The 19,926-nt window shown below is 42.4% G+C and overlaps 1 protein-coding gene across 25 annotated transcripts in view; it reads left to right on the top strand.

The window, feature by feature from the left end:
• The window catches only part of celf5a (cugbp, Elav-like family member 5a), a 172,993-nt gene that overhangs the window by 142,095 nt on the left and 10,972 nt on the right, over positions 1-19,926 (top strand). For 5 of the 25 annotated variants that reach the window (XM_078946513.1, XM_078946509.1, XM_078946511.1 and 2 more), the window contains 4 exons: positions 582-710; positions 3,904-3,983; positions 11,878-12,024; positions 19,258-19,414. In XM_078946513.1, the coding sequence (XP_078802639.1) occupies positions 582-710; positions 3,904-3,983; positions 11,878-12,024; positions 19,258-19,414 (513 nt within the window). Of the gene's footprint in view, positions 1-581; positions 711-3,903; positions 3,984-11,877; positions 12,025-19,248; positions 19,415-19,926 lie in introns of all 25 variants that reach the window. The other 20 variants (XM_078946508.1, XM_020702242.3, XM_004067693.5 and 17 more) reach the window with 7 other exon arrangements.

Raw genomic sequence — 19,926 nt, 5'->3', positions numbered from 1 at the left:
GCAGCAATTAGTGGAGTAAGAGCGAGATGAAGAGAGCATGGGAGGGAGGACGGCGGGTGAAAAGAATGAGGGGGGAAAAATGTAGAATCAGCGAGAGAAAAAGCCAGAGATGGATGAAGAAAAGGCGGAGGTGAGGCGGAGAGTAAAGGAGTAGAGAAGTTCAGACTGTACAGTTTAGTGTGGAGGAGGCTGGAGTCTGCCTGGAGCCTCACATGCATTTCAATGACCCAAATCTGAGCGTGCATGTGTGTGTGCGCACATGAGAAACCTCTTCATTAGTTTAGAATTTTTCTCTGAGCGTGGACTCGGCGCCCTGCAGCTGCAGCACGTGTGGGACAAACTCCACTTGTTCTGCTGACTGATGGGGGTCAGAAAGGAAGTGACCCCAGTTCGGTCTTCATTAGGTCTAAACGTGATAGTCTGTCGATCTCTGCCCGCGAATGTGTGTGCGTTTCTTTAGGTTATTAGGTTCCGATTTTGCCGTTTTTTTCCCCAGAAACATCGACAATCAAACTGGTCTCTTGATCGGGTCCATTTTAACGAAAGCTTTCGTCTCCGTTTGTGGTTTCTTTTTGTTCCAGAAGACAGGAAGCTGTTTGTTGGGATGCTGAACAAACAACAGACCGAAGAGGATGTTTACCGCCTCTTCGAACCCTACGGAGTCATCGAGGAGTGCACGGTCCTAAGAGGTCCGGATGGAAACAGCAAAGGTACAGCCGTCAGGTTCATTTGTGGCAGTCAAAGAGAAATGAGTGTGTGTGAGACTCTATCAACACAGATACAAGTCAGGTGGAATATTCATGTGATCACAGATGAATGGTCTCTGCCCTGTTTGATAAGACGACCTGCAGAGCTGAGCAAAGCTGCTGAAGGAATTTAAGCCGAAATGCATAAATGCTGTAAAGAAACCATAACCATCCCTTCATTTTGAAATGATCCCAGAAATATGTTTCTTTACCACAAGTTTGCGTCATCCCTTACTTAAAAAGGACTGTAAGTAGTGTTGTGGGGGGTTGGTGATGAAATCGTTGTTCCTGATGTGAAAGTAAATTATTTTCCGGTTCTTGCTTCATACATGAGCTCAGCAGCGTGATGCTTCAAACCTGGCTGCTGTAATCCGTAGGCAACTTGCTGCGTTGGTGTCCTGCTGCATGCAGGATAGCCTTCCTTGGATGCAGAGTCTGGATGCAGCAGCTGCTCAAACAGATGTGTCACCAGCCGTTGTGCATGAACACACCCCAATACCTTTCCAGATGCTGAGTTCGGAATAGGAAGCTGAATGACCTCTTCCTTTGCAAATTCCATGAGCTCATTTAAGGGTCGACTATATACATATAAGTGTACAGTTTTCCCCCAATAGACCACGGTTTAGCCTTTGCAGTTTTGCTGTTTTTTTTTTTAGAAATTTTAAATGCTATTTTTTTGTAGAACACTGTGTTTTGCGTCTTGATTGGCTGTTAAGCTTGTCAATCATTCTCCTCTGTTTTACGATCCGTTCAGTTTGCCAAATCTACAGAAATCGTTGGTCGTGATCAGATCTTTACTTTCATTCTATAATATTGGACATATTTTTCTATGGAGGTTTAAACTTTGAGAGTTTTAGAGAGAAAAGTGTGAAAATGTTCATGTCGGTCTGAGAAAAGTGGAGAAAGTGGTGAGGAGATTTACATCCTTAAAACATCTAGAAATATTATAAAAATAAAGATGACTCCTTCACAGGTTTCACCTATTGCGGGCAGATTTGGAAAGTAAGCAGGATGACAGTATCTATATTTATATAAGTATTTCCATATTTATTTTTGTGTTGGCTAAATAAGTTCAGTAGTGGAGATTTTATTATTCATCTTCTTTTTCTTGTATTTATAAAAAAAGTGATTCTACCTTGAAACAGTGATATCATTGTGTGATGTTTGCTAAACAGCTGCTATTTTATTTCTGTTTTCAGTTCCACCTTAAGATAATAGATTTTTTCTGGATCCTTTTACACTCTTTTACTAATAATCTTCTAATATGCTAATTATTTGCAGCATTAAACCTTTCGCCATATTTGCTGCTGAAGAATATAAAAAACAACTCCTCCCCCATGGCATTCTAAACAGGAAGTACCTGCTGGCTCCATGAAGCCAAAATCCCATAGATTTCTATAGAGAAAAAAACGCTATTATTCAGTCATTCTATTGGTCAGAATAACCATTCTAGCTCTGATGCCTTTTCATTTTTTATTTTTGTAACATTTTATTGATAATCCTCATTTCTTTCAGGTTATTTTTTCTGTAGTTTAAGTTATAAACTGACCAATCAGATGCCTCAATTAAAGTAGGTGGAGCCTGCTGGCCCCACATCTAATGTTTAAAATGTTTGACAGATTTTGTGTAGCCTGCTTTCAATTGGTAGGGGTGTGACCTTCCAACAAGCTCACTCTTGATTGGTGACAGGGGTTGCTCTAGACAACAATGACTCAAACCAACTCTGACCAATCGCTGCCGACTGACGACGTATTGACGGTATTGAAACAAAAAAAAAGACTTCATTTGGTTGGAGCTGGAATAAACCATTTTCTGTTGATGTCACACTCACTCAGTACAGTTCTCTAATACAGTCGGTGCTCTGAACAAACCAAGATGGTAAACAAACAACTGCTAGTGCCGAAATGATGGCTTTCCATTCTTCAATGGCGCCTTACTTCCCTTTCTCTTTGTTTGAATGCAGAGCCGTGTTAGCGAGTCTTGGTCTTTAACTTTTTCTGGTTTTCTTTGTTTCCTTCTTTCAATATTAACTCACTGGACCTTTTAAATATTTGCAAACCTTAATAAGCTCAGGGACAGAGACAGGACATGTGGTCTCTGCATTCATTTTGCAGATTTTCAAAATAAAACTATCAGACTCTACAGCTGTGAGTTTAAAAAAGACTGTTATGTTTTGATCCACTATAAATGAATACAAGTTTGCAACAAATAATGTGCCACAGTGATCAGGATTGTCAACTGTTGCACTGTTTCATCACCATGGCAACAGTGATGTCTCATGTCTTCTGCATGGTTTCTGAGTTCCTCAGTGCTTTAAATATGAAAAGACTAATTAAAAGATTTCATAGTGTGCGTTACTGTAGGAAGACCTTGTGCAGGTCATCCAGAGCTGCAGCTCCTCTCTGTCCATATCTCAGTAGGGGGCAGTGGTTTGACAGCTGAATGGGAATCTTGATGGGCTGGCGTCCACAAGGGTAAGCCCATTAACAGGAAAAGAATGGCAGGGTGACGGGGTCACACAGGAGATAATAAACCAATAAAGCATGAAAGATTAAATAGTAAAAAGAAACTTCAAATAAAATTAGATGAATAAGGGTGTAATCAGGACAGAACATGGTGGCTCTGTGACCACTGTGGAGAAGCTGTGGTCATGTGACTCAGCAGCCTTTTACACCTGAAGCCACACCTGGTATAGAGCCCGGTTCATTTTTCAGCATGACGTGATGATTCTTTTAGCTCCTGCAGTCAGCATATTTCTGAGTTTTCCATTTCTAATATCAGTGGATGGAACATTCCTTCTGATTGGAAGGAACCTTTCCAAATATTCTGTCATGTTCCAAACTCAAGCGTCACTTCTGTTCTTTGGTCTGTGTGCCTGATGATGGGATTTGGCTTTTCTATCTGACTGAAGTCGTGTCTTCTAGTGGTTAATGTGCACAGACAGGCATGTGTTGTGAAATAGCATGTTTTCTGCTTCATCAGTGCGATCTTCAGCCTGCAGCGTCTGCCTAATGCCTGAAGTGAGGCAGCCTGCTGTGCAACAAGCCTCATTCCTGGGACACAAAAACGTCGCATTTTCTTATTATGTCTTCACCTGAATACTGTGTGTGTATTTTTGTGTAAAATGTGTTTTGTTTGTGTGTGTTTTCTGTTCCAGGCTGCGCCTTTGTTAAGTTCTCTGCACACACAGAGGCTCAGTCTGCGATTGGAGCTCTGCACGGCAGCCAGACCATGCCGGTGAGAAACTCCGCCTACTTCCCCCGAAAACACCTCAAAGCACCATCTCTGCACTGTTGCACACAGAGAGGATGCTGTTGGGACAAACACAAGGCTGTGTGTTACTTTTTTTGTGTTTAACAGGCTAAAAAGTTGTGCGTTTAAGGCATTAAAATATCGCAGAAGGGTCTCAAACATCCAGGTGTTGTGTTGAAGTTGTGACATCTGGTTGTGTTGAAAATTTTAAACCTCATCGTTGTTAACATTGGTTGATCAGATGTTATTGAACCACAGTTTCTTAAAAAAATGATCCTAAGCTGTTAAAATTATCATTTAGTTTTTCATTTTTTTCCCACTCCCATCATCTTGTGATCTATTTTCAAAGTGTTCCCTGTGGTCTTTTATTGATGATGACGCGGTTTTTTAGCCAAAATCCAAAAAACTGTGTTGTTTTTTAGGACATAGCTTCGTCAGAGCGGCAGGAGTTTATTAGACATTCACCTGAGTTGTGGCTGAAACTGTTAGTGTGGAGTAAGCCCTGCCCCTAATTCTACTGTTGCTGAGAGCTCTCTTGTTAACATGCTCTCCCAGTAGCTTACAGCCTCTTACGGCTCCAACCTAACATTATGGGTGCAACAAAAATAGCAGCAACATCAGAACTATCTAACCGTACAGTTTAGATCCAGATTCCAGCTAAAACGAGGAAAACAAAAATGTAAATTGATCTATTTGTCTGACAGTGAATGCAACAGAATGAGTTCAGAGTTTAGAGTTAATAGTTAAAACAAGGGACAATGCACAAAAGAACAGATGTAATGTGCCAGGTTATAGCAAAATGGCTCATTTTCACCTGTAGTAGGAACAAGTAAAAGCAAAAACTAATAAAATCATTGGAATTTAACAGTGAGATAATGTGAGGAGCACACTTAAGAAAATAATTAATAAGGGGAGAGCACCAGATCACCATAATGCACAGCAAAGATGATTATTGGATAATCACTAAAGTGTTGCTCGGTCAGACCTGTTCCTGTTCTCATCTGAAGGTTTGGGGTTTTTATAGTTTGAGCTGCAGCAGGTGGTTGGAATCGAACAGCAAATACTGATCTGTGGTTTTCACACTGATCATTATTGTGCTGCCCAAACCAGATCTACGGCCTGTGAGAGCAAAACACGTGCAAAATTCTAACGTTTTCCTGCGTGTGTCCCATTTTCCATCTCTGCTCTGGTGAATCTCAGAATCCTAAGGTTTTTTTTTTTTTTAAGTTTCCAATGTTTCATCCATCGATGCCAAATCCAGCTAGACAATTTTAGTGCAATTAGGGGTCAATCTAAGTCCAAATGAGTGTAGGTCAAAAGTGAGCCCCCAAATGTCCTTCTGCGGCACGCCATCCCCCCCCATCTCTGCTCGCTTTCTGCTCTCACTTGTGTCTGTTTGGAAACCTCTGGAGATATTAGCCAATAGACTTGTTTACTCCACCTTTCACCACATCGGCTGCTGAATTATTCATCTGACTTTAAGCAGAGGGTTGGGGGGGGGGGGGGGTTGAAAGACAGAAAGGAAATGGAAGGGATTTATACCTCCTGCTTTGGTAAATTGATTATAGAAATCTGATCAGCGCCTCACATCCTGTGACTGCAGGAGGAGAGGGCGCAGCGTTCCTGCCTCGCTGAGATTAGTCGACCACCGGTGGACTGTTCCGCCTCAGCAGGGGGTTCATGGGTACAGCAGAGATCCTGGAATGAACCATGAACTGTACTTCCTTTGTTCTCACTGAGGCTCGTTCAGATGCTCAGTGAATCACTGCTACGAAAGAGACAGTATCAGGCATCAGGGTTGAGTGAACGGGACGAAAGATGCTCCACACGGGTCCCAGATCTAATTTGATGTGATGTATTGGTTTATTGAAGCATTCATTGTGGACACCAGAACAAAAAAAATCACACTGATATGAAATGCACTGACTAAGAAAAAAACAAGAAGAAAAAATAATGTCAATGTATAAAGAAAGTCATTGTGTAATTACTAAAAATCACAACTGGAGATTTTTGCAGTGATGCATACAATACACGCTGGGCTGTATTAAATATAGTGATTATTAACTAAAGTCACATAGTGTTTGTTTATTTGCTTGAAAAGTAGTGAGAAGAAGCAAACTTATACCATCCCACCTCTACTGAGTTACTTCATTTTAGATTTTTGCATACCGGTAGTCGTCATTTTTCGGTTCTGATCAGATCTAGTGAATACTCATTATTCTCCCCCAATTATTTTTTTTAATTTCAGTAAATTATCAGGTGAATCACACGTCATGTAACATATATGTAATACTCATTAATTATTCTCAGAATACTTTATCACATTAATCCAGAAATCTGATCAGATAACAATTTTGCTTCATTACAGTAATAATTCAATATTACACATGAAAGATCAATTAACAAAAATGAGCATTAATTATTTCCTCACATTCAAGTTCACACATCCACGTATTTGAAATGTATTCAAATGCCTTTAACTCCTCTTATTTTCATATTGTGAAATTAAGACTTTTATGCATTTACTTTCAGATGTTTGAGCTCATTACTTAAGCTCGTTCCAAAGCTTAGTGCCACACACAGAAACTTTTCTTTGTGGTTCTTATCAATTGGATCATAAAGATCCTACATCCCCTCCCTCAGTTTGTTGCTTCCTTTATTTTAGAAGAAATCTTGTTGGATGCTGCATTGTCATGACTCCACACGAGCTTTGTAATTAAAAATCAACAAGGTCATTAAACTATACAAGGGGGGAGCTACTTGGCAGTGGTACCCCTCCCATGGTTGACCCCCTTTTTGTACTACATTTGAACCTTACCGTAATGATAAACAACCAGTAAACCTGTCTGCTCTATGCTGCTTCATGGTCTTATCCCCCCCCCCCCCCTCCCACTATCACCCCCCCCCCCCCCTCTCTAACATCCCTCTCTCTTCTTCCCTTCTTTCCTTTTCCGTCCGGTCCAACACCAAAGATTTTCAAACATGATTGAAATTAATAAAGTTTGGCCTCAATTACAAAGGGGGTTTATTCAGACATACCTTTGGTTTGTCTGACGATTAATAACCCCTCTTGTTAAAGTAAAATATGTCCAACCCAAGAGGCCCTCAGCTCTCATCTGTCTGCCTAGCTGTTGGACAGGACAAGTTGGAGAAAAAAAAAAAAAAATAATTAAAAAAAAAGATTCAGTGAACTTTAATAATCACTACCCTTAATTTCTATACAGTAGGTTAAGTATGGTAATATTAAGGAGCAGTACAGTAAATATCTACAGTTATATTCTAGTATATATTTAGATTTATTCATGATAGAAATATTTTTGGAAACTTTAGTTTGTATGTGTCTGATATGCAGCTTCCAGCTTACTTCGTTATCAATAGTTATAATAATTTGACTTTTGATTGAGGCCTTCTTCATTTTATTTGATAGCTGTGTATTGGTTTTATAACTACCAAAAAATATGAGTTTGTTACATTCCATCCATGAATTTCTGAATCTTTTATTGATTTCCACTTTACCTTCTTCGTTTCATCCCTCAGGAAGTGAAAGGCAGAGCCGACAAACACCTGAGACCTTTCTGGTTAAACGTGCAGTTAGTTTAAGCTCAGCCTTCAACGCAGATTTAGACGTTCAGTGTGTAATTACACACACATGCACCCACACACGCACACACACACAGCAGTAGATCCATGGAGCTGCCGGCCGTACCATGAGAACAAACCGCACACTTTGTCACATCAACCGCAGCTGTTGATGCTGGCTTTATTTATTATCATCAATGTAACTATGGCTTTAAGCTGCAGTATTGGGCTTTGCATACATGCAGAATGCACACACACACCATGCATGCACACATGCATACATGCATTCTCATGAATGCCTGTATTTAACACAAAACCAAAATAACTGCAGATTTGTTTGATTTAATTCATCAGCCCCGTGTAAGTCACTTTATAATTGTTTTCATTGAAAGAAAAGTCGTGGTTTTTCTGGTTCAGATTTAAGTCTCAAATCCTTAAAAATCCTTAAATAAGTTCAGAGTTTTTACTAAAACAACATTGACAACCTTCTGCTTTCATCATTTTCATAGCTTTTGCTGGTTTTCTCTGATAATCTAGACGATGCCTGGCGTCCATTCTTTTAGTAGCCAAAAGATTGAAAGGATGTTTCAGTTGCTCCGATGACAGAGTCCCACGTTTCTGTTGCCTAATGAGTAGAGAGGAGGAGACATGACAAATGTTGGATCTAAAAATGTGGAAAATTACCTTTTGTGCCAACGCAGAAAGAGAGTCTGAGGCAAAATTATCAAAAACTGTTCATCTGTTTAGAAAAAATTCTTCTAGGGATTATAACGCCGTCCAGCAGAAACCAGGTCCACTGCAGAACCAGAAACCAATCTGGGGTTTTTAAGACCTGCCTACTAAAAAAAAAAAAAAAAACATACTGATGATGAAACACGGAGGTGGGGCTGTTATGGTTTGGGGTTTCCTGAGGATTATTGCAGTTAGAAATTTAGCACTAAAACGTGTTTTAGATTCCATAGGAGGATTTAAGCTTGGTGGATTTCTGGAGGACTTTAACAGTCCCGGTATATTCTGGAAAAGTTCCCCAACATCAGTCCTGAAGGCAGAAGCAGCAACTTTGTAAGGACAATAAATGTTTGCTAAACTAAATATAAAGAGAAGTTGTCCTGCAGCTGCCAGTCTTTAACTCTTGAGCAGAAAAGTTCACATCTTTCGTCTCTGGGACGGCGCCGGCTGGAGCTCGCCGGCAGTGAGGTGCACCCCGTAAAGAGGCGGGCCTTCGTTCTGGCCGAGCGTCTCTGTAGTGCTTCTTGACTTCCTTCAGCGGCTCTCCAAGCAGCTGGGAGCCGCTCGGCGGGGGGATTGTGCTCACACTTGGCAGCTTAAAAATTTAATGAGACTTTCACCACCACCCCATCCCCCACCCCCTATTTAAAGCTGTGGTGATTCTGCTGGCTGATATCCTGACAGGCCTAAACGGGAAACCTCTGAGATAAACAAATGTGGAAACGGATGCTCCGCCAACTAGACTCATCCGTCCCAAAAAGACCCATTGTGGGGGGGTCTCTGTGTACAGGCTTCCTGGGACAGGGTTTACAACCAGGAGTAGGAAGAAGAGCACAGCGCTCTTATGTAGCAGACAGGTCAATTCTCAATAAAGCTGGTCTCTATTATTCATGCAGGTACACTCCTCTCTCTGTGCAGCTGCATTAGAGGCTGCATGGCTGCAAATCCTCACAGCCTGCTCCCAAAATAAAGACACTCTTCAGGTGTCCTAAGCTTCCTCTCAGGTGTTTGACCTTTTTTCTCACTCACCTCAGAGGGCCGGGCTGTTTACGGGCTGAGATAACTGTCAAAATGGATCATGTGCTCAAAGTGCTCACTTTAACTCAATAAATTATGGTTTTCAATTTTCATGTCCGTTTTGAATATGACCTTTTTGTTAAATTACGGTCAAAAATCCGTCAGGGGGATGGAGAACAATCAGGAACTGATTAGAAGTTTACAAGATTTGTACATCACTGCAGTACTTTTCTTTTTTTAATGATTTTATTAATGATCATTGGTCACAACTAATCATCACTAACCTTCATGTCGCAGCAGTGATGTCATAAACAAGAGACAGTGCAGTTTGTTGTCTGCTGTTCTTTTTTGGTACCATCTTCTGTCATTTCTGGGTCTGAAACGGTCTGTGGTTGCATTGTTTACACAATCAGCTGCTGTTGCTAAGCAACCAGAGAAGCGATTGGAGATTGCTGTAATTATTACATGGCGGCTTTTTAGTTTGTTTGTTGTTTCAACATAGCTATGGTAACGAGGTCATTTTCAGTCTCAGTTTTCAATAAAGTTCTATTCTATTCTAGTTTAGTTCAATAAATGAGCCTCTATTCTTATGCACACTTTGCTGAATCGATATTTTGTGATTCAATAAATCTGTCTGTAATGTAACCGTCAGATTCGAACCCCAGACAAATTGTTTTCACATCAGACATGTTAAATAAAAAACAAAATGTTCATATTTTTTTTTGGAAGGTTTAGCAGAACTTTGTCTGTATGCATGTGCTTAGCCCACAGCTGTTTCTCAGCTCATCCTAATACTGAAAATGATTCAGAAAAATGTTTTTGAAAAAAAATTCAGTATCTAATTTGACCCAACAGGCTAACGTAGAAACTCAAATTCTTTCGGCTCCAAAAAGAGTGACCCGTCGTTTTGTGCTCTGACTTTGTCTGCTGCTTCACTGTGAAATAGAGCGGCCAATCCAGGAGGAGGCGAAACATGCAGTCGTTTGATGGAGAGGAGCCCTGCCTTCAATCAGCCTGACGAAGAGTCTGTTGAGCAATTAGCAAGCTAGTCTGCCAGTCACTAAATCATTAACTACCGCGACGGCCAGTCCTCAGTCAGAGAGCCAACTAACCAACGGGCCGTTCACCTTTCGTCTTTCCAGCCCGTGATTCAACCGAGTAGACCCGGAGGAGAGGGCTGCGGGGAATATTGAGCAAAGCGGGGAGAGGAGCATAAAATCTATAAGCTGCAGTGGAAAGGTCCAAGCCTGTCTTTGAGTATCTTTTGCTGTCTGCAGACATCTTCATCAGCAGGAGACTTTAGAGAGAGGAGGCTCTACAGACAGGAGACACAGCAACTCTGTGATTATAATCCCCATTCAGATCCCTGTGCCCCCCCAACACAGCTCGCGTTGGATCTCAAACAAACCAAAACACCTGAGCCCCACTTTGTAGCCCCCGCCCAGCCTTCAGTCCTTGCACATCACTACTCTATTGACAGTCCTGCTTCAATTTTATGGAGCCTCGTATCAAATCTGACACTCAACCTTTACTGAACTGTCAGACCAGAGAAATATTCCGGCCTTTTATGCCAATCGATTGGTTTCTTGGGGGAGGAGGGTTCAGAAAGAGGCGGAGCACCCTAAAGGTCAACAGTAGTGCTCGATCAAATGCTGCTTTCATTATTGGGTCACACAAAGACGCAGCGTTGATGAAGAGATGCAAAGTTAGAAAGAGCAGGAGTAGTGGAGCCGATGACTAAAAATAATCAGGTATTTTGTGGTGGAAGCAGCACATTTGGCCTGATTGCAGCTGATAAAACCAGTGTTCCAGAAAATCCAAGCTTTTGAAATATAGTTTGAGTATTCTGTAGGTAAAGACTGCATTTTCTGCATGAACAGCCCATATTGTTGAGAGTGGGGCAAAGTAGAAATTAAATCTGTTTGTAACATTTGAGTGTAAGACAGCCATTTAAAAAAACAAACCCACTAGTTTTAAAACATTTTTGTGGTAAATGTGCTTTTGTGAAAGAGAGGATCCTAAAGTGCATCCAAACCAAATTTGGTGCTTTTACCACAAAAAGCAGGATTTGTCCGGTAAATCAGCCTAACCGGCAGGATGAAAGGAGCAGGTCTGAACATGTAAACGCACCTGTATCCAGGTTAGTAAATTGTTTCTCTCTTCTCTGCATGGGAGGTTTTCAGTCACAGGAATGGACAGTACAGACTTCTCTCTGTAGTGACTTCCTCTCTGCTGTCAAAGCACCTCTGTTTACGTTTCTCTTTGGGTTTCATGTTTATGGATGTGAGCCTCAGTTTGGGGTGATGGAGCTTCCCCCCCCATCAAAAGCCAAAGAGCAACATGTCTGACGTGGAGTCAGAAGAGCAGAGAAGGTGTTCAAGTAACAACAGCTGCTGCTCACAGTGTCCACTGGGAAATGATGAAGGCTTTTTCTGCATTATTCCGTCCTGTGAAATGCAGCCGATCACAGATGAAGAGGATCACGCGTCACATGTGCTCCTCTGTGTTTGACTGAGCAAACCATGATCTTCTCCTGTTTCTGTCTGACCCTCAGGGCGCTTCCTCCAGCTTGGTGGTCAAGTTCGCCGACACAGACAAAGAGCGCACCATCAGACGCATGCAGCAGATGGTGGGGCAGTTTGGCATCTTCAATCCCGCCATCGCCCTTCCCTTCAGCACGTACAGCTCTTATGCACATGCGGTGAGTTGGAAAGGTCGTTTTAAACGTGCCGCAGAAGAACCAACACAACTAGAGCAGTCCGTTTACAGCAGAGGTCAACCTATGATCAAAACTAACCAGCAGACACTGAGCTGATCCTTTCTAAAGCTGTCTGCCGGGGAAAAATGGTCAAAGCGGTAAGGGGCACGCCATGCGTTCAGCATTTGTGTGTGGTTAGTATGGAGCCAGTACTCACACCTTATTAATGACCACAGTGTGGCGTAATTATTGTTGTGGGTGTGGTAAGTGTATCGTGAAGTATTTTTAAGGATAATGAAAGTTCCACATACAGGTGATGCTGGCGTACGTTCCATTTTCATGACGTTCCTTGAAGTGACCGTACAACCCCTAAGGGAACTGCAGACACTCCTGCGCTCCACTGAAGCTGCAGCCGCTCGTCTACGACCCTCCACGGACCTGACAACCCAAATCCTCAAAAGACGTTCGTGCTGGCTTCGCCGTCTGTTCCTCTTCTTCTCAGACTGTTGGAGAAAATGGAAGCTGCTTCAAATGTTCTGTCTGATAATATCTCACAGAGTCAAAGAAAGAAGCGTTAGGATCATCTGAAGAACAACATTTTTTTTAGAAACAACAAAAATAATATTCCTCCCCAAAGGAGGCAGCGGGATGCCCCGCCCATTTGACTCATACAAGGAATGTTCAATCGTTGAAAGCAGCAAACACATGACACCCATAAGTAAACCTGGGCTATGTCTGACAGAGTCATTTCTAGAACTTTGGATTCAGACACCTCAACAAAACGGCGAACACTCTTTATTGTCCCTGAAGCAGTGAGTGGTGAAGAGATTCAGACATTTGCTGTATAAAGTTAGAACATTTCTGCATAAAATGACAGAAACAGCTAAAACAACAGTCAGTCATTCTGCTGAGGATCAGGTGAGCCGTCATTCATGTTCATCTGGTTCTTCTTCACATCTGAAACCCTCACATAATTTTTTTTAAATTATTTATTTGGAAAGGATGGAACAAAAAAAATACATTGTTACAGTTTCAAATGCAACTGTTGCCGTGTTCATAGGCCATCTAACAGCTAATATGCAGACCAGGTTCTTGAGACAAAACAAACAATTAAACAAAGACATGAACATTAACTCATACAAGACATTTATTAACTCGCACACGAGTTATCAAATGTCACATCTTCACATCTGAGCATGTATGGAATCTGAGCGTGTGCAGGTGTCTGAGCATGTCTGGGATCTACGCGTGTGCGGGTGTCTGATTGGGAACATTTACACTTCTCTTTTTCACAGCTGACGTCACAATGAGCAGCAGCCCGTCTGAAGCCCCCGTGCCACCCCAGCTATACTCAGGCTGCCCCAAGCAGAGGGGCTGAGCCCTTCATCAGGCCCCCCACATAGCTCCTCTTCCCTCCCCACCTCTGGGTGTGCGTGATGCTTTAGCCTCCACGGTTGAGTCAGAATATTCTGTCTCTTTCCTCTGGAGGCAGAGTGCTTTTCTATACGTCCCATCCTGAAGTTATGAGCTGGCGTGCTAACATGTGACCTGGAAGGAGACCTACATTTAGCAAAAGTATTATTGGAACAGGTTCCCACCATCATACCTGCATAGTATTCATTTAAAAAAAAAACATAAAATCGTCTCTTTTTGTCCTGAACTTCTTCTGATGCTGAACTTGTATTTTTCTATGGTTTCTAGCCGTTAGGACAAGTTTTTGACGTTAGCCGGCTGTGGCGCGTCTCCATTTCCCCTCAGTTTTATATTACCGCTGTGGGACCTGCAGTGACATGTGCAAATTGACCATCTCACAGTAATTGCAAGGCCTTCTCTGGTAAAACTCCCACCTTCATTACCATTCATGAAATGCAGCGTTTTCCTGGGAAAATGTGGAGAAATGCAAATGTGGCTGGAGGGTCAGGGGGTGGGGGACGGCGTTGGTCTGTGGGGAAACTATTGTGCTCTGCTTCGGGCAGCCGTGACTTTTATTTACTGTAGCAGAGACCCATGTCGGCTCGTACAGACCACAGCGTGCACACGCAAGCACGTATCAGAGGATGCACGTCCCCACGTGCACACACCGAAGGGCGGACACTCACGCACAACACAGACAAGGCATAGACATGCACATAGCGAAGTATGCATTCTCCAACATACATACTACAATGTGCAAACACAGACACACATCAGCGTGTGTCATGGAACACACACACTGTAGCACACATATATGAGTACCTCTGCGTGTGCAGGCACACAACAGAAACTACACACCTACACTAAAACAATCCCACACAAGAACCTATGCCTCAACACCAGAGTGTGCATGTTTACAAACACATGTACACATGTACAAACAATGCATGCACACACCAATAAATGCACACACCATCACATGCACACAGCAATGCATGTGTGCACAGATGCATGCACACACCGATGCATGCCACATACCGGAGCATGCAAGCACACAGAAATGAGACAAAATTGATTGTATTAGTTTAACATCTCAGCGTGACATTTATGTTTGCATTGACTGCTGCCTGCTTTCTCATGCGGTGCATCTTCTTCTTAAAGTACTTCTTTGCTGATAAACTGCAAACTGACAGAAAAGAAGGGCTTTACACGTGACGCGTTCACCCACTCTCTATATGCACCGTCCATGAGAAGACGAGATGGCAAAGTACGGGGTCCAGACTCCAGAAGAGACGGTATAAATAGCTACAGCCAGCAAATACAGTAAATGTTAAATTCAAAGTGCTACCCCTCCACTACAGCAGTGGATAGGATTATAGAGTTGAGCTGACAGCCAGTAAATTGGATTTTGGTCAAACCAGGCAAAAGAGGAGGCTCAGAACACAAATTGGAGTGCTACGACACTTGACAACATACGCCAAAAATGAGAAATCTGCCAGTTTTGCAACCAGCACCGACACTGGTGTGCTTTGACAGGAGAAACCCCATTAGTAAAAAGATGATTTTTTGAAAACAAAAGCAGGACATTACACATTATAGTCCAGTTCTGAGTAATAGTCAGAACTAATCAGGTCCTCACATGATAACCCCACAGAATTCTGTATAAACATCCAGACAGGGTCTCAGAGCAAAGTTTAAATCAGTGTTTTTGATCGCCATCTAAAGCTGTTCGTCTCTGCCTCTTCTGGTTGAGGACTTCATAGAGCCTCACAGAGCAGTTTCTGATTAAGCTGTGAGATGCACTAGCATTTTGGATGGAAAGGGAGACTGACAGAAAAATCCTCAGCTGTTGTTGCAGTCACACTGGCCCTTTAAAACAATGGTAACACAAAGACAAAAACACAGAGCAACACAAACACGCAAAAACACAGCAACATTTGGAACTTACTGGTTAGCGTCAAATTTGGGAACAGAAGATGGACTTTTGATAGGCGCACGCACATGCATGCACACACTTTCATGCACGAACATGTGCACGCATACATTTACACACACGCATGCACGTGCACGCACTTGCATGCACACATGCACAAACACACGCACACATACATGCACACACACACATTTATGCATGAATACATGCATATACACTCATGTGCGCGCACATGCATGTCCTTTGGCGTGTGCAGACAGCTGCTGAGGATTGACACTGTGGTGGCCTCAGTGGTCCTTTATGGAGTTGTGTGCTGGGCGGGGGACATTATATTATATATTATATTATTTCTGAATGTCGTTGTTGCTGCTACAGATAAATGAAATTTCCCCAACGTGGGATTAATAAAGCTATCTATCTATCTATCTGTCTATCTGTCTCTCTGTCTCTCTGTCTCTCTGTCTCTCTCTCTCTCTCTCTCTCTCTTTCTCTCTATCTATCTATCTACACACATGCACATGTGCATGCAAAAACACATGCACATGCACACATATATACATGCATGCACACCTAGATGCACACACATTCATGCATGCACTTATGGCAAATGGTGAATACTTACACAGCGCTTTACATACACTGTCCTATTTGTCCACTCACACAAATTCACACACTGATGCCGGCTCTGCTGCCGAACACTGGCACCAACCTGTAACCACCAGGAGCAATGTATGCTTCAATGTCTTGCCCAAAGACACTTCAACACAAGGGCGGGCAAGGCAGGAATCAAATCTTTGATAGTCACATCAGAGGTACCACTCTTCCTCTCCACCACAGCTGCCCGACATACCTGCATACAAACAAGAATGCACGCACAGGTTCATGCATGCACACACGCACATGTGTGTGTGCATGCTCACATGCAGAAATGTCAAAGGGATCAAATCTTTTCTAAAATCTGTCTTTGGAAAAGCGCTGCACTAACAATGTGGCCTTTGAGCTTCAGTCCTCAGACTGTTGTTTACCTCATTGCACTCTTGTCCACCCCCCCGATACTTTTCTACATTTGTTTTTACCGTTTTTGCACCCCACCCTCCTTTGTTTTCCTCTAACCCTTTCATGTTACTGGCTGGTTGGGCTGTAAAGGGTCATACGTGACCGTGCTAAGAGCCGGCGAGTCACAGAGCAGCGCTGCTGGGATAATTGCCATGTGATAAAGAGGTGATTGCCTGTTAGCACCAGAGGAGAGTAATGTCATCAGGTTGCAATAAAAAGCAGATGTCTGACACTAACTGAATGCTGCTGGATCTCAGACTTTCCTTGGTGTCTTTCACGCGGACCTCTTGAATTTTGTCTCATTGTTTCCATCGGCCTTTTGTGTTTCAAGAGGACAGAAGAGATGCTAGAAAAACTGTCTGTGGTGATGAAGACTCTGTTGAGTCTTGAGTCCAGACTCCTTTGCCCACTTTCAGTAGGGGAACAAATAAAAGATAAAAAAAAGAGGTTAGAATTGAATGCTTTTGAAATTGTAAGACAATGAAGTGACTTTCTTTCTCTCTGTCAGCAGAACAAAATGAGTTTTTGCTTTTAATTGTTTCTTTTTACCCTTCAGTTAGCAAAAGCCACAATATTCCCACATACAAAACATCCACTGATGTCAGATTTGATCTGGGAAAATCTGGGCGGGGGGGGGGGACTTGTGCTCTGGTTCACTTTAGATTGTGTAAAAAAAGGATGGAAGATTTTTAGAATTACCTCCAGATCTCAGGGGGGTCCTGAAAGATCCCTGACTCTGTTTTGCTTTTGTTGAACTTGTACATGTCTTCTGTCTTCTGCAGCTTAATCTTATTTGAAATGAAATAGATGGTCCCCATTAGTCATGTTGATGAAATAATTCAGATGACAAAAGGCCCCAAAAGGTGGCGCTGTCGAGAAGTGTGCCTAATGAATGAGGGCCAGCAGCAGGACAGCCGCTTTCAGGTGAAATGACAGGGGCATTGAGGGAAAATAATTGGCTTTTCTGTTGCTGCGTCCACATGCAGATACGAGCCCCGCTCCCACATCGGCCTCATTAGCATCTGCGCCTGTGGGTTCGATACCTGCCTGTGTGAGTCAGTGCTGGGCCATGATGCATGATGTGCATTGATGCATACTGTTTTTTTGCAGAGACTTCTGGGAAATTTCTAGGGGTACTGTAGATTTGAACAGCACCAGAAAATGGTAAAGGAATATTTCTAGGTGTTCACTTTGACCCTTCATCTGCAGCATGACCGTAGGAAAAAAATGTTTATGAATATTTTCTCTCCACGGGTTCACGGAGCGACCTACAAGCCTGATATTTTCATGTGGGTCATACAGGTTTGACCATTTTTCACCTGCAGACTGCTGTAAGGACAGCTGGGACGAAAGCTTTAGACACTCAAGCAGCTGCATGTCCAACAGTTCTTGACATTATTTTACATTTGTCTTTCGAGAAAATCTGAGTCGAGAAAACAGACGAGTGTGTGAGGAGCCTGCCTCGCTCTTAAGAGGCTAAACTGTCATGTGACATTTGGAAATTACAGGGAAAAGGTGCTGCAAACATTGTCTGTTTGTTGAGCTCTGTGATAATATGCTTTTATGAATGACCTGATCTGTGTGAGCTATTACAGTTTTTCTCAGTCGCTTTAGTGCAATTCTCAGATCAGAATTGAAGTTTGCAAATTCATGTGTGCATTTCTCAAAACAATTTGTACAAACAGCAAAACACTATGGATTTCTTGCAAAAGCCTGTAACTTGCTCAAAATCTTTAGTTCATCTCTCAAAACTAAGTCTTTATGTCATTGAACATGTCAGTACCATCAGAATGTCAAGTCCTTGTGTCATTGTCTACGAACAAGACAGTCAAATGACTTAGTCATGTTGTCAATATAACTGTGTACTTTAGAGGGAGGTTCTGATGTAAACTATGGCTAAAGTTTTGATGACAATTATTGTTGTAAAATTTAAGTTACACCTTTTTTGTTTGATTGCAAGAGACTGGACAAGATTCACATTTACACTTTTATTTTTCATATTGTAATTTGTTGACAGACCATGTCATACCAACATAGAAAAAAAAACCACTGCAGTAACAGAAACGGGAAAAAAGATAGGACAATATTCTGTACAACAGTACAGGCAGTGCAGTAGGAATTGGTGTGGTCTTCCTACACCTCTTGTCCTTCCTGTATGTTAGGCCACAAATTCTCATCCACATTACAGCGAATATCCTCTCTTGCAATGCAGGGAAATATGTTTGTCACATTATGACAACTTGGTCAACCATTTTGCAGTTAACGACTTATACGATGAACTACTGACTGGGTGTTTTGAGGAGTAAGACTATTGCACAGTGAACTATATAATACATTTGGATCAACATGACATAAACAATTGATAATGTAGCAAAGAGCAGAGAATTGTACATTATCATTTGCATGGATGTACCAAAGCAATTGCAACTTGTTCGAAAAAGTGATGTGTGATGTGATGTGAAGATTGAACAAATAGTTTTGGGAATTTCATTCTGATCTGAGAATTGTACTAAAGCGACTGAGAAAAACTGTAAAGCATCCTGCTGGAAGGACAGAAGATCCACCAAACAAAGCTTGACTGGCTTTTTTTCTACTCCCTTTATTCTATTTCTACTTCCTTTATTCTATTTCTACTTCCTTTTCATGCATTCATCCATCCATCCATCCATTGACCTCCTGATGCATCCCTCTGCTCCAGCTTTGTTTTTTCTCTTTCTCTGTTGTTTTGCATTTCACTATATTTACATTTCACCACCATCACCACCACCTCCACCTCTCCACACCCTCCTGTCCTACGCCCATCTCTCCATGTCCCTCTTCTTTAGCTCATGCAGCAGCAGGCAGCCATCATGGCGGCCAGCCACGGAGGTTACCTCACACCGAGCGTGGCTTTTCCCGCCACACAGATACACCAGATGGGGCCGCTTAACATCAACAGTCTCCCCCCCACCCCCATGACCCCGGTGTCGGGTGAGTTTCATCAAACCCTGGGTGAGCACTCTGTTTCATTTCCTTTTTGCTGTTTGTGTTGGTGAGTTGTTGGTTTGTGTTTTTCTTATAAACAACAACAACGCAGCCTAACATGATGTTGGCGTGTTGCTGTGAGCGCCTGCGGTGCTGCAGCAGAGGGAATACCCATAATGCCTGGTGGTGACCTTGAGCTCTGAAGCACTTGTGCATGATCTGCATGCAGACGCTTCTGTTTTCCAGAACAAACCGCCTGGATGCTGAGACCTTACAGAGAGGAGCGCTTTGAAATGCCAACCCACTGAGTTACATTTGCTGATTCAGCAGATTCTTTTTGTCTCTGGACACTGGAAACTTCATGCTCAACAAAGCATGGGCCAAAATAAATTATACATGCTACAAGTCTTTGTTGCTCTCTGCTCAGCTGCTTTGTCATCTGTAAGGTGAGCAGGGATCCAGGCGGAGGAGTCCCATCATCGAATTCAGCTTTCAGATTCTTCATTAGACTGAAGAAATTCTGTTTCTGCAAAGTTTCC

Source organism: Oryzias latipes, chromosome 4 (assembly GCF_053564925.1).
Source record: "Oryzias latipes strain Hd-rR chromosome 4, Olatipes_Hd-rR_3.1".
Taxonomy (NCBI): Eukaryota; Metazoa; Chordata; class Actinopteri; order Beloniformes; family Adrianichthyidae; genus Oryzias; species Oryzias latipes.
This window is presented reverse-complemented; position numbering and strand designations above follow the sequence as displayed.